At 43.1% G+C, this 20,025-nt stretch overlaps 1 protein-coding gene and 1 non-coding gene across 2 annotated transcripts; one reads left to right on the top strand and one right to left on the bottom strand.

Annotated features, from left to right (window-relative positions):
* Positions 1–3,444: 3,444 nt before the first annotated feature.
* On the top strand, positions 3,445–19,966 carry PPT1 (palmitoyl-protein thioesterase 1). Its single transcript, XM_069587101.1, has 9 exons — positions 3,445–3,955; positions 8,273–8,382; positions 8,608–8,735; positions 9,215–9,285; positions 10,788–10,890; positions 13,853–13,943; positions 14,776–14,874; positions 16,628–16,699; positions 18,536–19,966. Exons 1-9 carry the CDS (start codon positions 3,832–3,834, stop codon positions 18,656–18,658), a joined length of 921 nt encoding a protein of 306 aa, XP_069443202.1. The 5' UTR covers positions 3,445–3,831; the 3' UTR covers positions 18,659–19,966.
* On the bottom strand, positions 18,214–18,361 carry LOC138431662 (small nucleolar RNA SNORA79). The gene has a single exon (XR_011253811.1). It is a non-coding gene; the product is annotated as a small nucleolar RNA SNORA79 (small nucleolar RNA).
* Positions 19,967–20,025: the final 59 nt, after the last annotated feature.

Here is a 20,025-nt window from a genome sequence, read left to right as displayed (position 1 = left end):
CAATTCTTAGATCACAGATTTGTCCTTTCAGAACCTGGTAGACAATGCTTCACTGTCTTCTGTCTCTGAATGTTGCTGTTGAGATATCTGAGGACAGTCTGACTTTTTTTTCTTAGAGATGATCTGCCTTTTTTTTCTGCCTGGATGTCTGAATTTCAATAAAATAACTGAAATACATCTCAGGGTTAAATATTCTGTATCGAATATTTGGCCTTTCAAGCTACAGACTAACATCATTTTAGAGGAACTTACGTTCTTATATTTTTTAATACTTCTTATTCCATTAAGAGTTCTTAACTCTGAGGATACCAATAACTTCTATCTTCCATATCTAGTAGCTTCTTTCTGATTGTTTTAATCTCTTGGTGCTTTTTCATTTGCCTTTAATGTAATTATTTCCATCGTTTTCCACATCAATAATTCAACTTCCAGCCATGTCTATTCTGTTCCTTGCTGTTTTAATGTATTTATTAGTTCTTTAATGACACTGGTTTGGTCTCTGCTTTATCATATGTGTAATTTTGCTGTCCATCTCTGTAAGTTGTTTTATTGCCTCATTTTTGAGTTTTGCCTACTGAGTTTATCTTCTTTTTAGATTATTTTAGTGCTCAAGGCACTTGGGGTGATTTTTTCCGATTCTCTATTTGCCTCCTGAATTCCTTCCTACTTGATCTGAAACTGGTTTGATTTTCCTAAGGAACAGCAACTTGAGGCTGTTATTTTTCTATGACTCATAAGCTAGTTTGAAGGAGAGGAGGGGGCAGAACTTAGGGGAGGTAGGATGCAGTCTTTTTGTTAGAATACAAATATTCTGCAGCCACTTCTGAGGTTTCAAGGGTCTATTTCAGAATTCACTCTACTATGGGAAAGAGCCTCCCCTGATTCACTAGGCTTTCCTGGAGTCTTCACTGCTACCTAAAGACTTGGTCTATTCTTCACTTCTCACTCCACCTTCTCCCCAGCAGCCATTTTCACATTTCCGGAGAGAAGACATAAAAGATAAGGAAGCCACTTACTTTTCTCTCAGGATATATGTGCATATGTATGTGTTAATTTCTAGGATTTTGAGTTTTAACAGTATGAGTATTGATGGAATGCTCCAGACCAGAATCTTCTGTATCTTTCCTTGACTGCCACTTGTTGATATTTAAGACATTAAGCTGTTACTCTTTGCTTGCTGTGGATGAAATTTTAACTTTTAAAAACTTTCTTGGGTATTGGTGGAAACAGAGTCTATGAGAAAGCTTTAGTTCATTGCCTTTACCGAGAAACACAATAATTTTTAACATACATATATCTTTTACTGATTTTAAAAGTTATGTATCTATTATACATATTCATTGTGTTGTATACCTCAAACTAATACAATGTTGTAGCTATATTTCAAAAAAACTGGGGGAAAAATAAGTTATATATCCTTCCTGTAAAAATTAAAACCATACAGAAGTGTATAAAACACAAAATGAAAGTGCCTTATAATTGGCAACTAAAAACTGTCACTCGTCATGTGGTACTACAAGAATGAAGTCACTAGCCACTGCAATCTTTGACCTTCAGCATCCCCTGAAGGGAGTTCAGGGTGGAGATCAGGAATGTAGCACTGTGGGCTCTGGAAACAACTGGCAGAACAGGTCTCCAGGTAGTCAGAGATTTTCAGAAGATTTTATGAGCCCCAATTTTTGCATCTTCTCATGCCCAGGAAAGCACTGAAATCGTTAATGAAGCATCTGCTCCTCCTGACTAGCAGCTACCTTAGAGTGAAAAGCAGCCACCCTCTGCCAAAGTAAGTGCTTGACTGCAGGTCTCTTGCTTCTCCGAAATCACATTATACACTGACATCCCCCTGTTAACCTCTTTGGAGCAGATCCTCGGAGCTCTCTGAGAAGTTATCTCTGGGCTATAGTCTTCACTTGGCCCCAAATAAAACTTACATCACAGCTCTCGTGTTGTGCACTTTTTTTCAGTGGACATAATAACACTGTCCCCCAGACGTCACTTTTAACAGCTTCCTGATCTTGTTATATATTTATTTTCTTTCTGCTTGTCAGTGCTTCAGCCTTTCAGTCAAAATCAGTAGAAATATGTGAATATACAGATGTTGAAAGAACAGCTTTATTAAGCTAGGTTTTACATACCATAATACTCACCAATTTCATGTGGACAACCCAATAATTTTCAGTAAATATAGAGTGGTATATCCATCACAATATATATACTTCTTTAAACAAAAAAAAACTTATTATTTATTTATTTTTGACTGCATTGGGTCTTTGCATTGCTGCTTGTGGCTTTCTCTATTTGCCCTGAGTGTAGCCACAGCTTCTCTGGTTGCAGAGCGTGGCACTCAGTAGTTGCCCCTCAGAACAACATATATATTTCCTGTAGAAATACATTTCCTAGCTTTTCCTTTCAGTTCAGTTCAGTTCAGTCGCTCAGTTGTATTCGATTCTTTGCGACCCCATGAATCGCAGCACGCCAGGCCTCCCTGTCCATCACCAACTCCCGGAGTTCACCCAAACTCACGTGCATCGAGTCAGCGATGCCATCCAGCCATCTCATCCTCTGTCATCCCCTTCTCCTCCTGCCCCCAATCCCTCCCAGCATCAAAATCTTTTCCAATGAGTCAAGTCTTCTCATGAGTTTTTCCTTTAAAATAAATCAAAAACATTTTGCCATGTCACAATATACAACTTTGGGCTTCCCAGGCGGTGCTAGTTGTAAAGAACCCTCCTGCCAATGCAAGAGAGGTAGGTTCGATCGCTGGGTGGGGAAGATTCCCTGGAGGAGGGTATGGTAACCCACTGCCCTATTCCTGCCTGGAGAACCCCATGGACAGAGGAGGCTAGCAGGCTGCAGTCCATAGGGTTGCAACAGAGTCAGACATGACCTAAGAGACTAAACAACCACCACCACATATACAAATTTACCTATCCTTTAATAAAATCCACCTCACAATTTTCCATTATATAATGGATACACTTTAATTCACTTAAACTCTCCATTTAAACAATTTCAATGTTTTGCTGAAAAAAAATCATTTTCTTCTTTTGCGGGCAAGGCTTGAGATTATTAATCTGGAGGCAAGCAAAAAGTGGGAAATGGTGGATGAAAGGTTCCTACCATAATTCAGCTTTGAGTTTATACCAGAAAGTGGCAGTGGCTTTTTCCACCATGCTTACATCCATCAGACGTTTCTGTCAATCTGGAAGTTGCCACACTTCTAGAAAACACGTACCTTCCCTCTCTATCTTAGCTTATACCAGTCCTTCTCTGGCATTTTATCTTTGCCTTTTGAAGTTCTATCTTTCCTTCACGATAGTGAACACCACACTGTCATGATTAGCCCTGGAAATTATAACTCTCCTTCAATTTCTGATAAAGAGCTGAGTCAGCTCTTTTTTCCTTCCTCCTTCCCTCTTCCTTCTCTTCCACAAAGTACTTTTCTTCCAAAGGCAGGGCGATGCAAGGGTAAGAGCAAAGCCTTTGGATCCACCTACGTACTATCTCTGTGACCTTGGTTGCTAACCCACATTCTCAGTGCCTCAAGAGTCTGACCTGTAAAATGGGGAGAAGTGTATTTGGGCGTGATGGGGATTAAAGCAGTTACCAGATGTAAAGCGCTGAGAACAGTGCTTGATGCACAGGAAGCACTGAGTATATGTTGGCACGCGTTTGATTTCTGGTGGCGAGCGGTCCACTGGGGCAACTAGCCAGGAGAGACGCCCGTCGGCCCGGAGCAACGCAGGCCGAGGCGCGGCGGATGCGACGAGCCCGCGCCCGCGCCCGCATAGAGGCCGGGGCAGGGGGGCGCGGTCACGTGATAGAGTCAAGATGGCGTCGTCCAGCTGCTTGTGCCTCTTGGCTCTCGCTTTCCTGCTGGGTTCCTGCACTTCCCTGGCGCTGGGGGATCTCGACCCGCCGGCTCCCCTGCCGCTGGTGATCTGGCATGGGATGGGTGAGTGAAGGAGGGAGTGAGAAGAGAGTCAAAAAGGTTTGGCGATCCTTTCCCTCTCCAAGCCTGGGTTCGCGTCTGCAAAGTGCAAGTGTGGAGGGCGAGGACCGTGGTCACACAGCACCGGACCGGCTCCACGTTTTAGGATTTAGGGGTTACCCTGCATTGGAAAGGGAGATGCTGAGGAGGGAACTGTCTTTTGGTAAGCGCTCACAGCGGGCTGTGCACTGCGGTAGGATTTTACGCGGTGTCCTAGTTTAATCTCAGGGCAGTGGCGTCAGGGTGCAGCATCCGACTCTCGCTCGGGAAGGCAGGGTTGTGCCTGCGTGACCGCGGCATCTCCATCCTTTTGTTCATTCATGCATTGAACGCAGATTTCTTAGGCACCTGTAATTCGTTTATACTTTTGACGCGTAGCTATTGATTACCTACTGGATCCTGAGGATACAGTAAACTAAACAGACTAAATTCTTTGCTCTTTTAGAACTTCCCAGTGGAAGAGACAAACGATAAATAAATAAACATATGTCAAACGGTGATTCGTGCAATGGAGGAAAATAAAGCAGCGGAGGGGGAGGATAGAGAGTGCAAGTGGGGGCTTGCAGTTTCATAGAGCAAAGTCAGGATTTACTGAAAAAGTGATTATCTGAGCAAAGGCCTGAAGTCCATGAGAGAAGATGCCATGTGAGTATATGGTGGAAAGATCAGCAAATGCAAAGTCATGAGGCATAAGTATCTAGTATGTCTAGTGTGTTCAAGGAGCAACACTCAGGTCAGTGTAGCTGAAACGCAGTGAATCAGAAGAAAATAGGGGTAGGAGGATGGCCTGCATGTGTTGTTGGGGCTACTAAGGCTACTGTAGGAACTTTGGCTAGAAGAGATGGGCATTATTGTGAGTTTTGAGCAGATGAGTGACATGATCTGATTTGCATTTTAAAAGCACTCTAGTTCCTATATTCCTGATGCTGGGAGTGATTGAAGGCGGGAGGAGAAGGGGATGACAGAGGATGAGACGGTTGGATGGCATCACCGACTCAATGGACATGAGTTTGAACAAGCTCCGGGAGGTGGTGAGGGATAGGGAAGCTTGGCATGCTGCAGTCCATGGGGTCAAAAAGAGTTGGACACAACTGAGTGACTGAACAAAGATAAGTTGCTATATTGAGCCTAGATTGTAGGAGGTCATGGACCTTTGCAGGGAAAAAAGTTAGAAAGATTTTACAATAATCTAAACAAGGTGCTGGGAAAGATTGAAGGCAGGAGGAGAAGAGGACAACAGAGGCTGAGATGGTTGGATAGCATCACCGACTCAATGGACATGAGTTTGAGTAAACTCTGGGAGTTGGTGATGGACAGGGAGGCCTGGCGCGCTGCAGTCCATGGGGTTGCAAAGAGTCAGACATGACTGAGCGACTGAACTGAACTGAAACGAGGTGACGGTGACTTGAAAAAGTACAGTAAAAGGGGAGATGTTGAGAAGTAGTCAACATTTGGATACAGTTTGAAGATAGAACCAGTAGGATTTGCTAACAGATTATATATGAGATAAGAAAGGAGTCAAGGATGGTTCCATGGTTTTTGGCCTGGACAGCAAGAAGGATAAGGTTGTCATTTTACCAAAATGGGGGAGCCTGTAGGGTGAACAAATTTGGGGTGAAAATCAAGAATGTGCTTTGGGACTTACTAAATTTGAGATGTTTGTTACATATTCAGGAGATGTAGAGGCATTTGGAGTGTGAAGTCTTGAGACAGATACAGGCTGGAGGATTAAGTTGGGAACCTGTGGCATATGGCTAGTATTTAAAGCCGTGAGACTGGACAGAATCACGTAGGGAGTGAGGATATTCAGAAGAGGAAAGAGGTCTAAAGGCTGAGTTCTGAGGCATTCCCAGCACCTGGAGGATGAAGAGATGGAATGCATGTGTGCTAAGTCGCTTCAGTCGTGTCTGACTCTTTTGAGCCTGTGGACTATAGCCCACCAGGCTCCTCTGTCCATGGGATTCTCCAGGCAAGAATTCTGGAGTGGGTTGCCATTTCCTTCTCCAGGGGATCTTTCCAACCCAGGGATCAAACCAGATTCTTTACCCTTAAGCCACCAGGGAAGCCCCCAAGGGGATGGAGAGGAATTAGCAAAGGAGACAGAGACAGAACAGCTAGGGAGAAGGTGGAGTCAGAAGAGAGCAATGTCTTGAAACCACGTGAAAATGTTTCAAGAGGAAGGGATAGCAAACTGTGAAATGCTGGTGATAGGTCAACTAAGATGAGGGCTAAGAATTGGTTACTGGATTTAGCAATGGGAAGATCACTAACGACCTTGAGTAAACCACTTTTAGGGGAGTGGTAAGAGTGAGAACCTTATTGGAATAGGTGAAAGAAAAACATTCAGAGAGGAATTAGAGTCAGTAGGTAGAGAATGTTTTTCAAGAGTCTGTGCCAGGGCCTCGGGCTACTGCAGTGGAGATAAAAGAGAACATGAGAGAGAGCTCTGTGTCCTCCCAGAGCACAGCCAGTCTATTTGGAAGCCATCTAAGTAACCCATGATTATAGTTCAGTGTGAGAAACAGAACATGCTTGAGCTCTTTTCCTTCTTTAAAAACGAATTTTTAAGTTTAGCTCTCAGGTTGAAAATGGAATGATTAAGTTCAAAATGGAAAATGATCTTAGCCCACTTATCCTACTCAGCAGTCAGTCACTTTGCCTGCTATTCTTAGTTCTTGGTTCCTTGAAACAGGAAGAAAAAAAAGTGCAGAATGTAAGTTCAATGTCAGCACTTACATGAGCTTTCTTTACTTGTCTTGGTCTAGTCCTGGCCCTAAAGAGAGAGATTTCAAGGTGCTTTGGGGCCTGTGAACCGCAGATGTGCTAGATGATAAGAGACCATGCACCTCTGCTTATTTTCAATTGTGAATTTGGGGTCCCCATGATACTGTATTGGGCTTTTGAAGCTATTACGTGAGCTGAGCAAAAAATGTTCTTTTTGTTGTTGTTGAGGGGAAACTCATGTAACATACACTTACCCATGTTAAAGTACACAGTTCAGTGGCACTTAGTGTATTCATGTTGTGCAACCACCGCTTCTCTCTAGTTTCAAAACTTTTTCATCACTGCAGAAAATGTGTGTACCCCGTTTTAAGGAATCACGCTTCACCCCGTCTTCCTGTCACCCCAGGAAATGTTCAGTCTGCTTTCTGTTTCAATGGATTTGCCTATTCTGGACGTGTCATATAAAAGGAACTATACAGTATGTGACCTTTCATTTCTGGCTTATTTCACTTAAAATAACGTTTTTGAGGTTCATCCATGTTGTAGCATGTTTCAATACTTTGTTCCTTTTTATGGCAGAATAATATTTTCCTGTATATATCTACCATAATTTGTTTATCCAGTCATCCATTGATAGACTTTTGAGTGTTTTCCACCTTTTAGCTATTACAGATAATGCTGCTTTAAATATTCTTGTACAAGTCTCTGTAGGGACGTATGTTTTCACTTTTCTTGGTTGTGTATTTAGAGTTGAAATTAATGGGTCAAATGGTCATTGTGTCTTTAACTTTTTGAGGAACCATCAAATTGTTTTCACAGTGGCTGCACCATATTACATTTCCACCAGCAATGTAAAGAGTTCCTATTTCTCCCTATCTTTGCCAACACTTGCAATTTTCTATTTAAACATTTATTTATTTATTTATTTTTGGCTGCACTGGGTCTTCGTTGCTGTGTGAGGGCTTTCTCTAGTTGCAGTGCTTGGGCCTCTCATTCAGGGGGCTTCTCTTGTGGTGGTGCACGGGCTCTGGGGCGAGGGGCTCAGTAGTTATGGCACACAGGCTTAGTTGCCCTGTGGCATGTAGAATCTTCTAGGACCATGTCCCCTGCATTGGTAGGCAGATTCTTAACTACTGGACCACCAGGTAAGTCTGTTATTTTCCATTTTTAAATAAGTTAATTAAAAAAAAAAATTGAAGGCTTTAAAGGCATCTTGGTAGGTTTGCATTGGTACCTCATTGTGATTTTGATTTGCATTTCCTTAATGACCAGTGGTGGTGAACATAATTTCGTGCGCTTGTTGGCCATTTGTATGTCTGCTTTGAAGAGATGTCTGTTCAAGTCCTTTTCCTATTTTAATTAGATTATCTTCTTGCTGACTCGTAGAGTTCTTTGTATATTCCGGATGTTAAACTCTTATGAAGTATGTTTTGCAAACATTTTCTTCTGTGTGTTGTCTTTGCATATTTTCATTAATGCCTTTGAAGTACAGAGTTTTAAAAAGTTAAATAATGTTGTTTTCACTCATAAGTTTCCATGATTGTCTTTGTTGTCTAGGAGACAGCTGTTGTAATCCCTTAAGTATGGGTGCTATTAAAAAAATGGTTGAGAAGAAAATACCTGGAATTCACGTCTTATCTTTAGAGATTGGGAAGACTCTCAGAGAGGTGAGGCGCTTCACAGCTCTGTTCCTTTGAAGGCTTGCTGACTGATTTCGTAGAATGTACTATTAAAATGCTTTACCTTGCATTTTTAGCGGAAGACCATACAGTGATACTTAAGTTTTTGAGTGGCTTATGAGGGTACCAGCCTAAACAAGTTTGCCTCTTAGAGAAGGTGCCAGTGCTTGTGTTCAGCCCCGTCCTTTCATTTCTCTGTGGCTTCTCTTTTAGGATGTGGAGAACAGCTTCTTTTTGAATGTCAACTCCCAAGTAACAACAGTGTGTCAGATTCTTGCTAAGGATCCTAAACTGCAGCAAGGCTACAATGCTATGGGGTTCTCCCAGGGAGGCCAATTTCTGTAAGTCCCTTTCTGTTATATCATACCACTTATATATGGTATCACATGAAACTGACTGACTGCCCTTTGATGCAGATAGATCTATCCGTTTAGTGTTTTTGGAATCTTCATCTTCCTTGGATGGGAAGCTCTTCTAAAATAGCCCCTTGAAAGAAGCTCTGTGGAACTTAATTTATTTTCTATGAAGGAATAAAGATTTGTGTTTGGCTGTATCAGAGGAAACTAAATCCTGAAACTTTGTGGCTTTGGGGAACCACAGATGAAGTAACTTAATCTGGGAAGGTTTTTTTTTTTTAACTTAATTTTGTATTGAAGTATAATTGATTAGCAGATAATGTGGTGAGTTTCAGGTGAACAGTGAAGGGACTCAGCCGTACATATATAGGTACCCATTCTCCCCCAGGCTCCCCTGAGAAGTTGATTATTGATGATCTGTTTCCATCTGACAGTGGAAACTGATAACCGTTTTTTTCCTCCAGACGGGCAGTGGCTCAGAGATGCCCATCACCTCCCATGGTCAATCTCATCTCAGTTGGGGGACAACATCAAGGTAACTTTGTCCTTTTTACCTAAAATATTCTAGCATCTCTGTTTGTACAAGAAGTCAGCCATCCTCCCCCAAATCCTGTTTTTCTAAGTTATAACAGACTAGCCAGCAATGATGACAAAACAGGATTCCAGACACCTGGCACACAGGGGAGTCATTACATTACCACCTACTTTTCTCTAATATAATTGGCATGGTTTCCTGCAGTTGAGATGGTTGCAGCCCTGTAGCAGGCAGTGGTTGAGGAATTTGGAAAGTCCAACAATCTTTCCTGTTTTCTGACATGAGTGGTGTCCTATTGAATTGGGACTTAGGCAATGAATAGTGTCTAGGCTTTTTTTGTCTGTAAAATTAACAGCAGAGATGAAATCTTTCAAAAAAAAAAAAAAACCCCCAACAGGTTTGCTATTTAGACAGAATTAATAAACTTTTGGGGCAGATGTGTCTTGGGGTAGAACTTTATTTCTCTTCTAATGGATTTAGCTGTTAAGCTGGTTGAGTGTAGGAGCAGGATTCCCCTTATAATCAGGAGACTGGATTCATCCAATTAAGTGTTAATTGGACAAGTAATTTGGTATCGTAGGGTCCCTTTCACAGAGAGAAGCTAAAATAAGATGCTGCCCATCTTACGGGAATTTTTCAGAGGATGAAATAAAATAACAGGTAGGAAAATACTTTTTAAAAGTATATGTTTTATTCAGATGCAAATTGGTAGAAACAGCTTTATCATTCATTCATTGATTCCATGAATATTTATTTAAAACCTCAAAACAAGACAGATAAGGTTTCTGCCTTCATGAAACATCCATCCTTGTGTGGGGAGACTAGACATGAAACAAGTAAGCAAACAAAATAAATACAGATAGTAGTAACTGTGATAAAGAAAAAAATACAAGAATAGTGGTTATATTTGTGAAAGGCCTGGGCACTGGAACCGAACTGCTCATGTTCATATCTTGGCTCCATCACTTACTGTCTAACCTCAGACAAAGTATCTAACCTCTCTATTTAAAAGTTTCCTGTCTATAATATGCTCTAAATCATGATTTCTACTCCACAGGGTGGTTGTAAGGATTAAATTAATTATTGCCAATATATGCTTAGAATTGGTATGTCTGGTACCTCCCAAAATGTTATTGATGAGGACACAGGTATAACTGGGTTGGGGGAGGAACAGGGGTTGAGCACTGCTTGAGACCTGGGCTTCTCAGATATGACTTCTCTAAGCCAAGACCCAAGAGGTGAGAATGAGGCCCCCCAATGAAACAGTAAGAGAAGCACATCCTCTGGAGGGGAGTAGGTGCAAAGGGCCTGAGGCAGAAAGGAGAGGGAACACCAGGAGGAAGCTGGTTAAAGTATCAATTCCAAATACATTATTTCCTTAAGAAATGAATGAATGAAATCAGGATCTGTTTCTGGTTTTTGTTTCTGTCAATGCCCTGCACACAGTAGGTATTCAGAACATGATTATGAAAGGCATGAGTATCTGTCTTCTACTGCTGTAGGTGTTTTTGGACTCCCTCGGTGCCCAGGAGAAAGCTCACACATCTGTGACTTCATCAGAAAAACACTGAACGCTGGGGCTTACAACAAAGCTATACAGGAACGGTATGTATGGTTAGCCGAAAAGGATGCGGAACTGTCACTGCGTGATAATGTCTTATTTACTCTCATGCTAACCGTGATGCTAGGAGTAGCTGCTAGTGATATTTAAATGATATTCAGATGACTGTGAATATACTATCTGCTTCATTTTATTGTAAATCTAAAACTGCTCTAATAGTAAATTTAAAGAAAGGGAGGACATTTTTCTGTATAAGAAGAATGTAATTACATTTTCATCTTTAAAAAAACAAGCCTATAGAAATTACTCAGGCTAAGAAACTACTGTTAATATTTGAAGGACAGATTCTTTATATTGTCAGCAGCAAAGGCTTAACCTCTTACATCAGTGTCCTCAACTACCTATGTTTGGGTATTTCAAAATATTCAGAATTACTTTTGGAGTAGGTTGTCCTTCAGTTGTTCCCAAACCTAAATTATATGTCAGACCCCCTGGGAAATTCATTAAAAATGAATTCCAGAGCTTCATCTCTAGAAATTTGGATTTAGTAGGTCTGGAGTATTCTGGGTGATAGCTGAGATTCGGGATCAACTAGTATGGTTATGGGGCTTCCCAGGTGGCGCCAGTGGTAAAGAGCCTGCCTGCCAATGCAGGAGACGTAAGAGACTGGGTTTGACCCCAGGGTCAGGGAGATCCCCTGGAGGAGGGCATGGCAACCCTCCCGAGTATTCTTGCCTGGAGAATCCCTTGGACAGGGGAGCCTGGTAGGCTATAGTTCACGGGGTCCCAAAGGAATCAGACATAACTTAGCGACTAAACAACAACAAAGCAAAAGAATAAACTGTGATAAACTCACAAGGGCAAAGAGAACAGGAGAGGAGAGAAGAGATGATAAAAAAGATGTCAATATGTTTTTTGAAAGAAAGCAGATGAATGAGTGATAATTGTTTTAGCAGAGCAGAAAATTCTGAAACCTTTATGTCTGTTGAAGGAAACACTGACAAGAAGGGACCAGTTCACTTTTTATAATCTCAGAAAGAGTCAGGAGTTTAACATCTAAGATACTTTGGTGGAGTAAGTGCATGAGACTCTTCGTTGAAAATCTGTAGAAACAATGATCAGACTCCCCGAATCCCTTAAGTGTATGTCCAAGTGACTGCTCATCCCCAACCCTGACAAGAGAAGCCAAATTTATTTTCTGGAGCAGTTTAACTCAAGAAGTACCAGACTTTGGGATAATAAACACAGGATGGTGATAAGACACCATATTGAAAACCCACCTCCTCCTATTTGATTCCCAGAATGATAGCAGCCAGGTTATTATCTTCTTGGCAGAAGTTTGATGGATCCCTCCCTGAAAAAACTGGTCCCAGAGAGATCTGCAGGTTGATATTTCACAATCCTCCAACAAATCAGGACTCCTTTGACTCCCACGTAGTGAAACCACCAGTAGAGAGCTGTCTAAATTAAAAGATGCTTACTCCTTGGAAGGAAAGTTACGACCAACCTAGACAGCATATTAAAAGCAGAGACATTACTTTGTCAACAAAGGTCCATCTAGTCAAGGCTATAGTTTTTCCAGTAGTCATGTATGGATGTGAGAGTTGGAGTATAAAGAAAGCTGAGCGCAGAAGAATTGATGCTTTTGAACTGTGGTGTTGGAGAAGACTCTTGAGAGTCCCTTGGACTGCAGGGAGATCCAACCAGTCCATCCTAAAGGAGATCAGTCCTGAGTGTTCTTAGGAAGGACTGATGTTGAAGCTGAAACTCCAATACTTTGGCCACCTCATGCAAAAAGCTGACTCATTTGAAAAGACCCTGATGCTGGGATGGGTTGAGGGCTGGAGAAGAGGACGACAGAGGATGGAATGGTTGGATGGCATCACTGACTCAATGGACATGGGTTTGGGTAGACTCCGGGAGTTGGTGATGGACAGGGAGGCCTGGCATGCGTCGGTTCATGGGGTCGCAAAGAGTCGGACACGACTGAGCAACTGAACTGAACTGTGTGAAGAACTTCTATTCAGCTCAGTGAAAGTGAAAGGGGCTCAGTTGTGTCCGACTCTTTGCGACCCTGTGAACAATACAGTCCGTGGAATTCTCCAGGCCAGAATATTGGAGTGGGTAGCCTTTCCTGTCTTCAGGGGATCTTCCCAGCCCAGGGATTGAACCTAGGTCTCCTGCATTGCAGGTGGATTCTTAACCAGTTGAACCACAAGGGAAGCCCAAGAAATCTGGAGAGGGTAGTCTATCCCTTCTCTGGCCGATCTTCCCCACCCAGGAATTGAACCAGGGTCTCCTGCGTTGCAGGCAGATTCTTTACCAACTGAGCTATCAGGGAAGCTCTTGTTTAAATATGAACAGTGAGCCAAGGACCGCCACCCCACCCCTCCATCAGACATCTGAGGAAAGCTTCCAAAATAGAAGACAGTCAAAACAACAAAAAGTAAAAAGGGACTTGGAAGAAACAGATGGCAATTCAAGAAGCTGAAGGAAACCTTAAACAAAAAAAAGCCTATATTATTATCTTCAGAGATAAAGAGATCATCCATGACTCTAGAAAAGAATTCAAATAAAACCAATCATTAAAGAGTAAGAGAGAGATCCTGGAAGTTCAAAATAAGATAGCCCGGGGGACTTTCCTGATCCAGTGGTTAAGACTCTGAGTTCCCAATGCAGGGGAGCCTGGGTTCGATCCCTGATCAGGGTACTAGATCCCCCTTAGTACCAGCTAAGGCTGTGGCAGAAAGAAACAAGGTGCAGTGATGGACAGTAATGGAGGAGGTGCCTAGTTTGGCCAGAATGGTCTTTGAAGAAATGATATTTAAGCTAGGTCTCAAGGACAAGAAGGAAGGAGCATAGGAGATGCTAAGGAAAAAGGGATCAGGCAGCAGGAACAGAAGGCTCTTGTCCCTTCGATCTCTTGGTGGCCTGTGCCCAGGGCCATGCCTCGGGCATACTGACTAATGTGCTGCTTGGTCACCTTTCCTTCTTTTTCTCCCACAGCCTGGTGCAAGCAGAATACTGGCACGACCCCATCAAGGAGGACATATACCGCAACCACAGCATCTTCCTGGCAGATATTAATCAAGAGAGAGTAAGTACCCAACCCAGGCTACCATAATTGCGCATTCCCTTTCCTGTTAGGGGCATTATAAACAGATGAGCAGTGACTGTCCAAAATATCCCAGGCAGAGCCCAGGAAACGGAAGTTCTGTATTGGGGGAGGCGGTGCTTATGAGGTTCAGTTCCTTCTAGGGAGGCTGAAATTCACTTGGCTTTCTTCCTGTGGATTCTTCCTCTTGCCTAATGTTGAAGCAGCGGGGTGAACTCAATAGGTGCTGGCTGGCAGGAACCTCAACTGCCGCCTTACTGAGGGAAGCCTTTCCAGTGGATCGCTTTGGGGTCATATTTTTTCAGAAGAGTGAATTACTTAAGAGAGAGACTGCACAGGGGACTGAGTGTGTCCCAGAGATGAACATGGGAGATTCTGGCTCAATTTTTATTGGCTTATCTGGAGGTTTAAAACAAACAAACAAAACCAGAATTTGAAGAGGGGAGCGATGGGAACAGAATAGTATGGCAGAACCAGTCAGAGTTTGCAGTTTCTTATTTTGCCTTGGCTTTCTCTGGCTAGAAGTCTTTGACCTATGTGATGGAGACCTGTAGAGTGCAGTGACAGATTCATGGTGGCCATTCATGGTTGCCATCTGTACGCCATGGTTGCTGGGAGCATTGTCAGTCAGAAGAAGTAAGAAAAAGGCTGTATCTGGTGTATTCTGGGCAGGAAGCGAGAAAAGCAGCCCACTACCATGGAGAAGAAACCCAGGGTCAGGCAGACCAGAGCACTGTAAGGTTTTAATTCCCTGGCTAGAATCTGATGGTAATGATGGTAATCTGATGGTTCTTACTATTGACTTTTCCTCCAGGGTGTCAATGAGTCCTACAAGAAAAACCTGATGGCCCTCAAGAAGTTTGTGATGGTGAAATTCCTCAATGATTCCATCGTGGACCCTGTGGATTCTGAGGTGAGACGCTTCTTAGGCCACAACATGCCAGGAGACTGGTGGAGAAAATGGCATTAAAACACAGCTGCCTGGGGACTTCCCTGGTGGTTCAGTGGTTAAAACTCTGTTCTCCCAATGCAGGGGATGCAGGTTCAGTCCCTGGTCAGGGAACTACGATCCCACATGCTGCAACCAAGACCCAATGTAGCCAAATAAATAAATCAATTTTAAAAAAACGAAAAAAAACCCCAAAACCCACAGCTGCCTGCTGGGAAGAATTGTCAGTCCCTTCCACCCACATTTGTGTAGAGCAGGGGTTCTGAGGTCTATAAATGGGACACTCAGGGTTATAACCCCCCACAACCCAAAACTGTTTGCAAACTTATATACAGTTGACCCTTGAACAACATAGGGGTTAGGGACGCTGGTGCTTTGCACAGTCAAAAATCTACATATAACTTATAGTTGTCCCTCAGCATCCACAGTACTGAACAAAACCCACATATAAGTGGACCCAAGCAGTTCACACCCATGTTGTTCAAGGGTAAGCTGAAGTTGCATTCTCTGAGGAAGGGTCTAGAAATTTTTTATCAGATTTTCAGAGATCTGTGATCCAGAAAAGGTTCAGCAGCACCAGTCCAAAATCTGTAACTCCCTGAGGTTCACATTCACGTTCAGCCTTGACTTGGCTTTGATTTCTTTCCAACCTAATCTTATACTTCATTGATCACTTCATCCCCTCTCTGACCAAGTCATATTGCGCTACTTGAAATGCCCTGCTCCTGGCACGTGTTTCTTTTGTGCTCCTTTGTTCATGCTTTAGTCTCTAAAATGCCCTTCCCTGGCCTTCTCCACCTGACAAGCTCCTGTTCAGCTCAAATGTCATTTCCTCCATCCAGAAAGCCACCCTTCTTCTAGGCAGAATTTGCTCCCTCTTAAGAATTATCAGTGTTCATCACACTGTGTCAGAGCACACCACAGCCTGTGTGCTGAATCTACCCTGTACCTGCTTTTGTAGGGCCCACGAAGGAAAATGGTTTTTTTTTAAAAATGGTAGAAAAAAGTAAAAAATTTTGATAATGTAAAAATTACATGAATTACAAATTTCAGTGTCTATAAATAGTTTCATTAGAATGCAGCCATATTGAGACTTCCCTGGCAGTCCACTGGTTAAGACTCTGAGCTTCCACTGCAGGGGACGTGGGTTTGATCCCTGGCCAGGATCCCACATGCCATGCTGGGATACAGCTGGGGGCTGGTGGGGAAAGACAGGAAAAAAAGAATGCAGCCATGTTCATTTAAAAAATACTGTCTCGTGGCTTTTTTCGCATTACAATGGCAGTATTTAGTAGTTGCAACCACATGGCCCCTTAAAGCCTAAATTATTTTGTGTTTGTTGATTATGGAAAAGTTTGCTGACCCCCATGCTAAACAACTAGTTGTGTCTGTGCATTGGACCAGAGCTGCTTAAAAGTTGGGGCTGTATACATAAATTCATCTTTGAATGTTTATACAGCGCAAGGATTTTCAGAGTAGGTGCTCAGTAACTGTAGGAAGCAGCAATTCTAGGGAATGGGAAAGCTCTTCGGAATGATTAACTCATACCTCAGGATCCACCCTGAAGAAAAAATGACTCAAGACATGCTTTGTTGTCCCTCCTTGCTGCAGCCTTAGGGAGTTGTTTGTCAGTAGTCTTAGCTACTAGCCAGTCTTGAAATAGTCTGGCAGTGTGCGCGTGTCTGATCTGACCTCCTTTCTTCCTCCTGTCCTGTAGTGGTTTGGATTTTACAGAAGTGGCCAAGCCAAGGAGACCATTCCCTTACAGGAGAGCACCCTCTACACACAGGTAACTGGGGAGGAGCGGTGTAGTCCTTGTCAGCCCGACGCTGGGAACTGCTAGGTGTTTTGGTGACATTCCTGATCCTGTACACTCTGGCACAGCAGGTGCTGTGGGCAAGGTTCGTTAGACTACTGATTGTGGCACCAGCTTATCAGGCTGGTTTACTGGTCTCCATCCTGAAGGTTGAAGGACCTGTTCCTCATGTTTTCAGGCCTGGGCAAGGGACATATCTCTAACTCCTGATAACAGGGTTAGAACTGGCTTCCTTTGCTGAGGCGCAGTCCATCACAAATCCAAAGAGCCCTCACATGACAAAAATATGGAGGGCTGTTACTTCAAAACACTAATATCAATAGATGCTGAAGTCCTGTTTTTAAACCAGGCACTGACAGGGGAAAGCTCCTCCTGCAGGAGACTGGGAGGAACAGAGCTATGAATTTTGTTCAGCAGTGGCAACCCACTCCAGTGATCTTGCCTGGAGAATCCCAGGGACGGGGGAGCCTGGTGGGCTGCCGTCTATGGGATCACACAGAGTCGAACACGACTGAAGCGACTCAGCAGCAGCAGCAGGCCTTTTTTTCAAGCAGCTTTTCACCACTCCCAGTTCTGGAGTCTCCCACACTCTCAGGCTTTTATCTTGGAGATACTCTTCCTAAAGTGCAGAAATGATGCATCTAAACCACTTGCCTTCTGTTCAGATCCCAAGTAATTTCAGAGGCCAATTGTCATCTCTTGACTTTTCTCCTGCCTCTGGTGCCCCACCACGGGTGAGGTAAAAGGAAGCTAGGGTTTGTTAAGTTTTGCAAGTTAGAATTAAGAACTTGTCATGAAACTCAAATTGGTGGTTTGATGCTTTTGAACTGTGGTGCTGGAGAAGACTCTTGCGAGTCCCTTGGACAGCAAGGAGATCCAACCAGTCCATCCTAAAGGAGATCAGTCCTGAATGTTCATTGGAAGGACTGATGTTGAAGCTGAAACTGCAATACTTTGGCCACCTGATGTGAAGAGCTGACTCATTTGAAAAGACCCTAATGTTGGGAAAGGTTGAAGGCAGGATGAGAAGGGGACAGAGGATGAGATGGCTGGATGGCATCACTGACTCAATGGACATGAGTTTGGGTAAACTCCGGGAGTTGGTGATGAACAGGGAGGCCTGGCGTGCTGCAGTCCATGGGGTCACAGAGTCGGACATGACTGAGCGACTGAAGAGCAGGAGCAGCATGCTGACTGCTCATCTTCCCAGCTCTTGTTCTTCAGCACCCCAGCTGTCATGACTTGTTCAGCTACAGAATGTGAAAGTGTCTGAGTTTTGTTATCTAAGAGTTGGGTATGTTTTAAGTTCTCTAGCTAATGTTCTCCCATCTTTGGCTCAGTCCCACTTGATATTTTGAGGCAGTTTTGTCCATGGCTTGCCCACTTGTAGGTGGTCCTCCAGAAGCTTTGGGAAACTTTCGAGAAAGCAGAGTATAAAACCCTGTATAGAACCACCTCAGTGGCACATAACTTTTTTTTTTCCCCCCAATTGTTTGACTCCATAAAAATCAGAAGACACTAGTGGACCACCAACCCATCCCCATGGTGTCCTAAGAGAAGACAAGTCAGCTTAGATACATGGTGGACTAAAATCCTACTACCTAAAGCTTCAAGCAGTGAGAGGAACAGCCATCAAAAACACGTTTTTAATATTAGGGAAAAGAATGGGAGGGAAGTATCCTTGTTGGCATTTCATTTACCTAAATTTTAATACTCAAGAGAAAATACTGCATTTTTGAGAATATCTCGTTAACTGTTATGATTTTACTGTGAAACCATTAAGCTTAATTATGGCCTTTTTCTCTGCAGGACCGCCTGGGGCTCAAGGCAATGGACAAGGCCGGACAGCTGGTGTTCCTGGCTCTTGAAGGTGACCACCTTCAACTGTCCGAAGAATGGTTTTACGCCCACATCATACCCTTCCTTGAGTGAAACCCTTGTAGTCTGAACCAGAGCTCAGGGAACCCCTCCCACTTCCAAACCAGTTCCCTCTATGCCCAAGCCTGAGCTCAGATCCAGCTAGCAACTAATCCTTTTCTTTAGTCATCATCGAACATGCCCCGCTTGGAAAGATCCAAGATACGAGTCTTATCCTTTGCCTCATCCTATCAGCAGATGGTGTGGAATGTCAGTTTAATTAGCTAACAGCCGTGGAGCTTGTCTTACCACCTTTGATATGGTCAGACTCTTTTAGGAATCGAGTTTGCTGCAGGTCAGTGCCAGAGCTTTGCCCAGGCCTGGAAGAGACTGAACAAACTAAACCGATGAGATAGTCTAAGATGAATGACTTTCTCAGGAAAACCTAGCCGCATCTCAAGCCGAGGGGCCAATACCCAGGCCTGAGGTATTCACATAAAATGCTTCCTTAACTGTTCTGGTGATATGACCAGTGCTCGGAAAAGTATTGCTTGGCTAATGCAACCATGTAATTTCTTTAAGGCTGCCCTCCTCTGAGTATGTTACTTTCTGTGTGTCTTGGGTATTATTTTACAAATTCTGGCACCCCACGATCTTGCCTTGGTAGCACTGTCTCCTTCGGTAGTGATGAATTAGTTGCTCTGTCACAAAAGGAGGGAAGTAGCACCCAGTTGGATTGCTTAAGGCAGGAAGTATACATATTGCTAAACTTAGATGGGGAAGGTAGGGAGGTTTAAAGAAAAATGTAACAATTTAAAAAGGAGGCGGTAGCTGGTTCTTTCCATTCCACCCTTGATAAAGCTATCCCTTCTGAATATGACTGGTGGTCTGGATTCCAGAGTTACTCTATTGCTGGCATTAGCGAAGACTGGGAGGGGAAAAAATGTGAACAGATCAGGCTTTCTAACTTCCATCTCAAAAATGTGTATTACCAGCACACTCCAAACTGCTTCTGATGTGTTCTGTGAAAAAAAGATTGCTCAAGAAAGCTTAGGGAACATTCCATAACCCTTTTCTCTCGGAGATCTACGCACCTTAGAATATTAAGGATTCTTGAGAATTTCTGCTAAAGACATCTTAGCCCGACCCCCTTACCCCATGTAATCCTAGCACCACTTTTGGAAGACTTCTGCAGAATGCTCCGTCTGTGGAAATGATTAGCTGCGTCTGAGGGAAGCACTTTATTGAGTGCTACAAAGTTTACCTTCTGGTTTTCCTTCATCTTTCAAGACTTTTCAACTAAAACAAGGAGATGAAAGGCAAGAAGTGGGGACGGGTGAAAACAATTTTATGAAGTTGTCTAAAATAAAGAGTAGTTTCTTATCCTTGGTGTCATTTTTCTTTTCAAAGTTCTTACATTTTTGTTCAGCAAATATCATACA

This window comes from Ovis canadensis, chromosome 1 (assembly GCF_042477335.2).
Source record: "Ovis canadensis isolate MfBH-ARS-UI-01 breed Bighorn chromosome 1, ARS-UI_OviCan_v2, whole genome shotgun sequence".
Lineage (NCBI taxonomy): Eukaryota > Metazoa > Chordata > Mammalia > Artiodactyla > Bovidae > Ovis > Ovis canadensis.
This window is presented reverse-complemented; position numbering and strand designations above follow the sequence as displayed.

Coding starts and splice junctions, on each gene's coding strand:
- PPT1 (XM_069587101.1), top strand. CDS start 3,832: ATGGCGTCGTCCAGCTGCTTGTGCCTCTTGGCTCTCGCTTTCCTGCTG. Junction 13,944..14,775: donor CAGATATTAATCAAGAGAGA/GTAAGTACCCAA, acceptor CTTTTCCTCCAG/GGTGTCAATGAGTCCTACAA. Junction 14,875..16,627: donor TGGACCCTGTGGATTCTGAG/GTGAGACGCTTC, acceptor CCTGTCCTGTAG/TGGTTTGGATTTTACAGAAG.